Source organism: Tursiops truncatus, chromosome 11, assembly GCF_011762595.2.
Source record: "Tursiops truncatus isolate mTurTru1 chromosome 11, mTurTru1.mat.Y, whole genome shotgun sequence".
Taxonomy (NCBI): Eukaryota; Metazoa; Chordata; class Mammalia; order Artiodactyla; family Delphinidae; genus Tursiops; species Tursiops truncatus.
Window position 1 is genome coordinate 76,126,250 of NC_047044.1, and position 11,146 is coordinate 76,137,395.

Sequence of the window (11,146 nt, forward strand, 5' to 3'; positions counted from 1 at the left end):
AGATCTTAATGTTTAGATCCCTGCTCCACCAACCAGTAGCTGAGGGACATTGAAGAAGTGACTTCACCATTCTGAGTCTCAGCTTTTCTGTTAAGTGAGGACATTAAATATAAATCTTGCAGATCAGGTGAGAGGATGTTTGTGAAAGCATCCTCTTTCACATCCGTGAACAGGAACTGGTCATCGATAAGACATGAGCGCTAAAGGGAGGAGTCAAGATGACCTTGAGATTTTCAGCTTCAAGAAACAAAGTCCTTGCAATTAACAACAATGAAATTAAAAAGACCAAATAGACCATATAGTAAGATCATTTCAACAAGTCTTTGCTCCTATTATTACGTTCATCTAAAATGCTCTTCTCTTCTCTTGGAGTATTCAGAACTAACAAGTTTCAGTCTTTACTCCTGACCACCCAAGAAGGAAGTGTCTGCTTCCCCTAAACTCGGTTAGCACTTATCTCATCTCCTTCAGCATTTCTCCTACACAGCTTTTGACCACTGCATTTCTTGCAGCGTATCTAAATTCCTCAGTCACGCTACCTGCTAATATACTGACTTTGCCTTCCCTGAAGGATCATTAGACTTGTTTATTAGTTACATTATTAATGTCACTGTGTGATGGATCCACTTGAGGCAGAAAGAGTACAATTTAGACATTCCTGTCATCATAACAATATCTTCCTAACAAAAGGAATAAGAAAGAGAAAATACTCTCTGATAAAGATTTTAAAGCTAATTTAGTGATATAAGGTGATTGATTATTCTTCAATAATTTTAAGACTTTGATGTATAAATCTTGAAAATAATTATAATTGCCATTATTTAAAATATGCCAAATAACATCAATACTAAATTATTCCTCACTAAATCTACAAAATGACTAATAGTGTGTTAGTGAATTAACAGAAGAGTTAATGGAAAGAAGCATCAAAATACATTCTCCTCGCAGTAATAACTGGAACACTTAAGTAGACCTATGGATGCCTATACACATAAACTGAAAAAACAGACATATACAGTAGAGGATTTAAGAAAAAAATAAGAAAAATTTTAAGATAGGAACATTATATAAAGAAAAATAATGAGATAGAAACATTTGCATGAATATAAACAGTAGTTAGGAAAAGCTGAAATATTTTCAAAAACGTAATGATGAATTTAATGGTACATTGGCACTAGTAAAAATGGATAGCTGTGAAAAACTTTTAGCATTTTATAATCAACACATAGAGTTGCTGTCTCATCCCTTTTTGCCCAACATATCACATGAGTTTCTCTGAAAGTACCCACAGATAAGACAATAACAATTTCCAGCTACTCGGGGATGTAATCTGCTAATTTATGTCACCAGACACTTCAGCCTTAACTTAACATCAGTGTTTAACACAGCAAATCCCATTATTTATTTATATCCTTTATAGTCAGAGACAATCATTATTCATTAAAAATTTCCAGGGAACGATGCAGACAGAATTGTTGAAACACATAAAAAAATTTCAGGGTAGACAATGCAAAAATATGACTTGGTGACAAATCTTTAAAAACATCTGGCTCTGCTTTCATATAAATGACAACTGTGCATAGTTTATCATACTTTGGGGACAAGCATTAAAACTGTCTTCCACAATGTAGAATCAGAGCATGTCTTGCTAACGAGCAGGAGCATTTGTAGACTTTTCAGTGATTACAGATTAGACAAAAACTTTCACCCAGCTTTCCATTTGCTGTCCTGAGGAATATCATATGACTAGCTGATAAAACAAAGCAATATTAAAAAGTCTATATTTATTTCAAATCTTGCAAAAGAGAAATATAAAAATACCCTGCAGTATCGTCAACTTTCTGCTTCTGGACAACTTACAATTAAACCATGAGCATGTGTGTAATTAACAGCCTATGTAGGAAGACATGGAAGATACAGGGGAAGAGGGTAATTAAATACAGTGGCACCAAGAGGTAAAAGTACATTTTGTTGTCAGATTCTTACACCAATTAAGTACCTTTTAGAAAATAACGTTTTGTTCTGAAATGACCTTCCCAAGAACAATGTCAGCTGGCACAAAGTTAACTCAGGATGGTATGATGGTCTGTTCTCATTAAACAACGTCAATAATAGCATGTATCAGATGAAGACCAGCTATACCTTTGAATGTCAGAATTCACCATCAAAGAAACAAAAGAGAAATAAGTTAAACTACAAACAAGAACCTGCTAAAAAGATCAAGTGAAAATATATCCCAAACAAGAAAAATATTTGAGACACCACTCAGTGAAATGTGTTTGATTTGCTTATTTTATATATATATATATATATATATATATATATATATATATATATAGTCATTTCAAAAAAAATCAAAACTAGAAAATATCCTGAGAGGTTCAGGGCATCCTCTTCTGTAAAGCGATGGATCTGAAAATTATAGACTATCACCAATGTCAGTTGTTTCTTGGCTTTTTTTTTTTTTTAAGAAAAGAAGAAATACTTATAACATGTAATCCATATTTTGGGGAGGGGGGACAACTCAGAAACCCCAAAACTAAACCAAAATTCCTCACAAGAAAATTAAACCATATGTATAACTTCGTTAAAGGAAAAGCAATATATTTAAATATTAAATATTTTTAAAATACAAGTTTACAGAGGTGCTTATTCAGTTCTCAAAGAAAAGAATAAAGATTTACAGTAACAAGCTTCCTAATGTAAAAGTATTTGATTTGTAGAAATTTAATTGAAGTAAAGCTCTTCAGAAATAAATCTATTAAAGAAAATAAGGTTCACTCAGGTTTATAGCCAACTTACCTCTTTTTGCTTTTGATGTCAAGTAGTGCATAAAAAGAGAAAAAAATTTATGTTTAACTGATTCTATTGTCATAATGGCTTATTCCATAAATACCTACTCAGAGTAAATGACTCTAGTATACTTTTTTGTTTGTTTGTTTTTTGTTTTTACAGGATCCTACGAATAGAGGTGGAGCTGGGACTGCCTGGAAAGCCAGAAATAGGTATTTAACATGAACTAAGCAGCATCCATATAGGGTACCTCTTTCTACTCTAAATTTCTAATTTCAGTTCTTATGACCCAAACTGATCATAGACTGATTTTCCATTACTAATAAGACAAAATCTTAAGTGCAATGAAGAATTGGGAGGTAAGGCTCAGTTGAGAGCAAAAATGTAGTAGATGAACAGCATCAGAGCAGCAAAAAAGTCCTTAGCATGACCAAAGTATATCTTCTTCAGCTAAAAAAAGTACGAATTTTATATCCACCAAAAGCAGGTTTAATTAAAATGACTGTCCTGCTCTAAATCATTATCTTGCAAAGTAAAGGTATATATTTTCATATAAAATTTTAAATCATATAAATGCAAATATTTGAAGTTATATTAGTTTCTTTTAAATAATTATTTTAAGAGTAACAATCTAATCTAGTCCAACTCTCGAGAACATTCACTGACAACTGCAGTCACATTGACAGGCCCAGCTCAAGAAGCAGTCCCCAAAAAGGAGACTTGATTTGTGAACTGGACACACTAAACTGACATAAAAACAATGTATACACCAAAAAACCACACACAAAAAAAAAAACATAAGGAAGGAAGGAAGGAAGGGAGGAAGGAAGGAAGGAAGGAAGGGAGGAAGGGAGGGAGAAAATCTCGAGTCCAGTAATGAGCATAGCCAAAACAAACTTGGCTTTTACATATACAGTTCACAAAAACTTTAAATTTGTGATATGGAGAGTATATCAATGACTTTTTTTTTGGCTGAGAGGTGACAATGAAATTAATGGTTATATGACATCTTTATGACTTTACTTTTTTAGTAAACAATAGAAAGCAATAAAGTCAACCATTTTGAGTCGTGCTTTTTTTTTCCTCTCATACCTTTCAGGCATAATACACTGGGAAACAGCCAAGAAAGTCAAACAAGCATCAACAGATGACTAAAGAGAAGGATGTGTGGAAGAAGCGACACATAGCTGTGCAAGAAGAAAACAAGAGGGTGGCAAGATGCTTCATTGTTGTGTAATGAGTACAGTGCACTGTGAATCTTTCTGGTTGATTAGCTGTATAGGTTCAACGCCTAGGTCACTTTAAGTAGTCTAGGTATAAGTGTAAGGAACTACATTTTCACTACATAATTGAAAACAAAGGAATAGGAAGTAGCAAGCATAGGCTTTCTGTGAGCATCAGAATTACTCATTATTGGCACCATGCTCCCAGCCAGAACTCGGCTGCTTCTTCAGACCCTGCCCAACTCGCTAACAGCCCAGGAGAGCCACTGAAGCCAGGTTTAGCGTGTACAAAGGCCACCCCCAAACTGTTAATATGCCTCAGAAGAGTCTGGTTGGCTGCCATGTTAATGGGTACCAGAGAAGCATTTCTCAATGAAATCAGTGGCCCCCATATCCAGTGTAATGATATAGGTATACTTTTGGAAATTGAACCTCATCGGTTTGGGGAAGGAAAGCAAAGTATTAGCACACTACAAGAATTCAGCGTGAATTCTGGAACTCTGCTCTTTCCCGACTTGTACAGTCAGTTTATAACACATAGACACTTTAAATTGTCCAAAAAAAAGTTTGCTCTGTTTATTAGATACTGGGAATTTTACTTTTTCTTGACAGAAACTATACTATATGGTGCTGAGATATTTTAATATATTTACTTACAAGTGTATTTAGAAACATGGATTGTACACAATGAACTCCAGTCCCAGTCATGGAGAGAATAATTTGTATTCGTTGAATCAGAGAGACTCAGAGTTGAGAGAGCTCCTTCAGTATTCCTTCACTATAGCTATCCACATGTCCTTATAAATGCAGAGGAGAGCCTACAGTTGTTAACCTAAAGATTGGCTTCCCCAGGTTTCTACTGTGGCTTTTTTTTTTTTTTTTTTTTTGCGGTACTTGGGCCTCTCACCGTTGTAGCCTCTCCCGTTGCGGAGCACAGGCTCTGGACGCGCAGGCTCAGTGGCCATGGCTCACGGGCCTAGCCGCTCCGCGGCATGTGGGATCTTCCCGGACCGGGGTACGAACCCGTGTCCCCTGCATCGGCAGGTGGACTCTTAGCCACTGCGCCACCAGGGAAGCCCCTACTGTGGCTTTTTAAATTACGTTTTTCTTAGTATTCCTTGTAGGTAAAAGACGTCCCTTTGAAAGCTGCAGTTTGAATATAACATCCCAAGGAATGCTTATAATCAGAGCATTTTTATAATAGAGGTTGTTATGTAGTTATAGTGAGGACAAACAGTAGAATTCAATAGACTAGTGCCAGCAAGTTGGATTAAATAGTGTGAGGAGTATAGCATAGCTGATGGCCATTTCCCCTGGAATACAATGAGGGAGAGCCCCCAGCTGCCCATCACAACAGAGTACTAAACCTCTTCTTTGCATGGGGAGGCTTTGGGATCTGAAGGCAGGGCCATGCCAACGGCAGACGGTTGTACCACCTTACTCCCTGGCACAAAGGATACCAAAGAAACTAAGGGTTAAGTGCTGTAGGTAAGTAATTGACAGCAGTTTGGTGGAATAAAGGCTGTTCTCTGTTCTCTGGCATGAACATGTAGAAGGTGGTGGGATAACATGCAATTTTAAAATTCAGTGTTCGAACTAGTTTGTCTTTTGGTGGCAGAGATTGGTCACTTCAGTGAGTCTGAATCAGAAGCTATGATCTAGGTGCCTGACTCTTTCGAGTTTTCTACCTGCCTTTCGATACTTTTTAGTGAGCCAGAAGTATCATTTGGGCAGGGTCAAGGGAGGAAGGTAGTTACTGCCTGCAACGTCCTGTGCCTCCTGTGTGTCTCAGCCCACCTGTGCCTCCCCATCATCCCTCCAGACTCAGCCCCCTTCTGGAGGCCTCTCTCTTCACCACATGGGTGGACTCTAGTGGACACAAGCATGATGTGATCACTTTTACCCTAAATATGTAACAATTAAGAACATCAAATAAGTATATTTTCTTTCACTTAATGGATATATTAGAGAAAGATTGTAGTTTTTTTTCCTTGAGGATCTTAATTTAAAAATTTTAATTTCCATGGGTTTATTAAAATTTTAATAAAACTTAAAAGACTTCAAAGCATAGTTCTACTAAAAGAGTTATATGACATAGTTATATTAAAAGAGTCAACATGGATTGAAAATATAATCTAATTTAATAAGCACATTACTGCTGCAGTGTTGGTTTTCATGTTGATCCCTCAGTAATTAAATAATTCCATCATTTTATCGTAGTTTATTGTGCTGATAGTGCTCAGGTTTTGAATATGAAATCTTTTAAGAAAATGCAAGTTCTGGATAGTATAGCTGACAGAGGAGGGAGTAGAAGACAAACCCAAAAATAAAACAAAATAAAGATGCTGATAGAACCGTGATCATTAAATGTTACATTAATCATTGCATTATTTATTGAGTGGCTCCAATCTGTACCATAGAATGGTTTACTTAGTATTGTCTTTATCTTTTCTTTTATCTTGGAAATGGGAAAACACACAGAACCCACCTTGGAAGAGTCTGATGTGTTTTCAGTCTATATATGGTGTCATTAAACTCTGCCATTTAAAATTGGCAGGATGCACTGTAAACATTTTCCAGGCTCCCCCTGCTTTGAATAAATAACATAGACTTTTTACAAGCTTGATGACACCAATTAAAAAAAATCATTAAGTTGTTTTATTATTTTAAGAATATTTAAGAAATATGGTTTCCTAGGATATCTGAACAATAGGAATTAAATTCTTATACTGGCAAGGAGACCTAGTAAACAAATAAAGGAGATGTATAGAGAAAGGTATACAAACATTTAATATGTATCTATAATGTTTAAAAGAATATTGCTACCAGAGACAGACGAAGCAGAATCAATTTGTAATAGCAAACATTTGGTCCGATGTTTCATTTTAAAAGAAAACCTAAACATGTGTCACCTTAAATCTTATTTTAAAATTAGATGTTAATGATTAGATTTCTATGCAGAAATTATATCCAGTTAAAACCATTGGTAAGTGAGAAGGTCTAGAGCTGCACTGTCCAATACAGTAGCTACCAGCCAAATCTGGCTATTGGGCACTTGCAATATGGCTAGTTCAGATTGATATGTGGTGTCAGTGCAAAATACACACTGAATTTCAAAGACTAAGAAGAACAGATGCAAAATCTCATTAATAATTGCTTCTATTGATTGCATGTTGCAATCATAACATTATGGACATATTGTGTTAAATAAAATGTATTATTAAAATTAAGTTTATCTGTTTCTTTTTACTTTTTCTCATATGGCTACTAGATTATTTAAAATTACATATGTGGCTCATATCATCTTTCTATTGAATAGCTCTGGTCTAGATGGTGAAACATTCTTGTAGCTGTCATTTTATTGTTTGACAAGATATATGTCAATTCTGCACATAAAGACATTTCAAGCTTTCTTAAAGGGTTCAAGTATATCTTCTTTCTCCTCCAAATGTCTAGTTAAAAATAAACAAAAAGATGAATATTAATATAAAAAGGGAAAAAAAGCCAGGATATATTGACAAAAAAATAGCATGCATAATGATGTTTGTTGCTGTGCCAGTGTTACTGTTAATACATATATAAATACATATATGTGACTATATATGCATATGTTTATATATATTTGCTTGTATATGTACAGAGTGTTTCTGAAAGGATATCCAAGTTTGGCTGGGCACAGTTTTGGCAGAGAGAACTACTTTCTTTTTGTATACCCTTTTGTACCTTTTGACTTTTGAACAATCATTATCTATCGAAAAATATACTTAAAAACTATAAGTATACTTATTACTTTCTCTTATTCCTTTTCAGATGCATATATAATCATATATGCTTAAAAAGGAATAAGAGGGCTTCCCTGGTGGTGCACTGGTTAAGAATCAACCTGCCAATTCAGGGGACACGGGTTCGAGCCCTGGTCTGGAAAGGTCCCACATGCCGCGGAGCAACTAAACCCGTGTGCCACAACTACTGAAGCCTGCACGCCTACAGCCCGTGCACCACAACTACTGAGCCTGTGCTTTAGAGCCCACGAGCCACAGCTACTGAAGCCTGCACGCCTAGAGTCTGTGCTACCCAACAAGAGAAGCCACCACAATGAGAAGCCCGTGCACCGCAAGGAAGAGTAGCCTCCACTCGCCGCAACTAGAGAAAGCCCACACACAACAACGAAGACCCAAACAGCCAAAAATAAATAAATAAATAAATAAATTTATTAAAGAAAAGATTAAGAGAAAGTAATATGTAAGGAAAGCCTATATATTTATATGCAACATTTTGGTCTGTATTACATGGGTTCATAAATTTTGCCCTCTAAAGTGAATATTTTCAGGGGAATTCTCCACCAGTCCAAGGGTTAGGACTCCATGCTTCCACTGCAGGGGGCACAGGTTTGATCCCAGTCGGGGAACTAAGGTCCCACGAGCCGCGGGGCGTGGCCAAAGAAAAGTGAATATTTTCTTATAATTGCCTTGATTTTTAGGCATAATATGTTAAAATAACCAAAGAAACTTCAAATGATACATATGCTGCCTATATTAAATAGTAAGAGAAATGACTCATTTGAAAATTTTCCAAACGCAATTTTTATATATAGATTTTATTACATCACCTACTTTAAACTACATCTGAAATGCACTATAATTCTGTATATCAGAAGAACTACATATAGAGATGAATATGAAAGCTGTATATTTTGAGATACTGTAGAAAATTTGGACTAATTACCAATTATCCAATAAACTGAGGGCCTACTATGTGCCAGGTACAGTGTAAGATCCTGGGGATTAAAAGAGGCAAGATTTCTGCCCAAAAGCTTACAGACTCATAGAGAAATCTGATTTTAAGACAAACTGTGACTGTACTGTCTATAGTGAGGAGTAGAGGACAAAGCGGCTAATTCTACCCGATGGAGACAAGGGATCAGAAAACTCTTTATAATTTTTGTGCATTTATGCACACGATAGAAAAACTGGTATATATGAGACATTTAGCTTAAAACCTTTGCAAAAGACAACAAGGAAGGGAAAAAAATCTTAAAATTCCAAAATATTTTTATATGAAACTAGTTATCTGGATGAAAATCAAAACACTCCTCTAAACTGGAGGATATTTGATATTTATCTAAACAAAGCAAATATGGAGCTATTTGAAAAAAAATGAGATAAATTCCTGTATTTAGCAGTTTTCAATTAGCTATCTGTCATTATAGAGATGGACAGAATCTAAAGAAGAGATATAACTCTCAGATGACATTCTTCGCACATTCCAACCAAAGATCATTCTATACTAAAAGACTTCCTGTAAAAATGGAATTGCTACTTGAAGAAACACTGAAAGAATTGAAACAAAATTTAAGGGTGTTGCAAATTTCCACTGTAAAATGAATCAGAGCTAACCCAGAAGAAGAGAAAAATACTCTTGCAGCATACATGATTCACTAAAATTTGAACAAAATTTTTTAAACAAATTTTTGATTGCATATTACACTGGGGCAAGACAGAAAAATGTATTTTAAAACATGTGGTTGGTAATTTTGTGAATTGGTATTTTTGAATTAACTTTTGTTTTAGCAGATTCCAAACTAAGGGTAACATGCTGTAGCATGAGAAAATGCTCAAGCCTTCCTCTGCCGGGGAAAACTCTGTAGAAGCTATGTTAAAAGCAAATACAACCCTAAACGATTACAAGTTTCAACAGAATGCTGTTCACTCCTACTATTTCAAGAATTGAATCCTGTGGAAAACGAAAGTATATGGGGAAGTGGAACACACAAAAATGGAGAGGCCTCTATAGGAAAAAACACACTTTAGGCAAAAAACCACTGAGGCTGTTAGTTCAGGAAGTCAGCTCAGTTAGCATTCACCGAGCTCCTTCCACAGACAAACCACGGGAGGATGAAGAAGCACAGGCAGTTAGAGCAGGATGTATGTACACAGGACACGCTGGCTTTTGCGTAGAGCTGAACTTCTTTGATTTCAAACACTTGTAAACATTCATATTCCTCACAGTTTTGATTCCGAGTCTCCACCACCTCTCATTTCACATTTCATTAGACTCTATAGTTGCTTCTTTACGTCAGGTGTTACTGTAAGCAGTTAGGGGCAGGGGCTTCCAGGAGAAAGAGAACCAGGCATGGCTTTCTTGACTTAAGAGAAGACTTTTTTTTTTTTTTTTTTTTTTTTTTTTTGCGGTACGCGGGCCTCTCACTGCTGTGGCCTCTCCCGTTGCGGAGCACAGGCTCCGGATGCGCAGGCTCAGCGGCCATGGCTCACGGGCCCAGCCGCTCCGTGGCATGTGGGATCCTCCCGGACCGGGGCACGAACCCATGTCCCCTGCATCGGCAGGCGGACTCTCAACCACTGCGCCACCAGGGAAGCCCTGCCCTAAGCCATTTTATGATCTAAGCCTGGCCTTGAACAGTTCTCAGTAATCTTAAGGGAACAAAAGAATGCAGAAACATTGCCTGTTATCAGGCAAGAGAAGTAACAATAGCAAACATAATATTTCAGTTGTAAAAACTCCCAGTTTTGCTTCAATGGTAAAGATTAGCCTGAAGTACTTAACCACAAGATCAACTGGAACCTAAGGGAGGATGATGTTGACCTTTTCTGACCCTCCTGACTTCAATCAACTAAAGCTTGGACTCAATCAAGCCCCTTCATGAATATGCTTGTTGTTAAAACTTCCCCAATTTTGCTGTTTGGGGAGACACTGCTCTGGGAAAGATCCCTGGTGTTTTCCTTACTTGTGGCAAGTAATAAATCCTTCCTTCTCCCATTCTTTGGCTTGATTGTGTCTTTTGGCTGGACACCCACCAAGAGGTGAACCCAATTTTTCGGGTAACATTACCTACATCTAATCCATTCTCCACCTCGCTGTCAGGGTGATCTTATATACTAAAAATCTGCTCCTCTTCTTAAAACTGTTACCTGTGCCCTTGGAATAAAGTCTGCTCTCACTAACCTGGCCCTCTGTTTTCAAGTCCCTGCCTGCCTTTCCAGTGTCATTTTCCATCACTCCCAAGTCCTGCTGCAGTTTCTAGCACCAAGCTCATGGCCTTTGTGCAAGCTGACTTCCTTTCCTATAAGGCTTTTCTCATTCCCCACACCTGCACCCCCACCTGTAACAGG

The 11,146-nt window shown here is 36.8% G+C and overlaps 1 protein-coding gene across 2 annotated transcripts in view; it reads right to left on the reverse strand.

The window, feature by feature from the left end:
* BICD1 (BICD cargo adaptor 1) overlaps nt 1–11,146 on the reverse strand; it is a 215,099-nt gene that overhangs the window by 15,451 nt on the left and 188,502 nt on the right. Inside the window, exon 9 of one of the 2 annotated variants that reach the window (XM_033866935.2) lies at nt 2,803–2,811. The exons of the other annotated variant lie outside the window; for it this stretch is intronic. Coding sequence (XP_033722826.1) covers nt 2,803–2,811 — 9 coding nt within the window. The remainder of the gene's footprint in view (nt 1–2,802; nt 2,812–11,146) is intronic. 2 annotated transcript variants of the gene reach the window in all.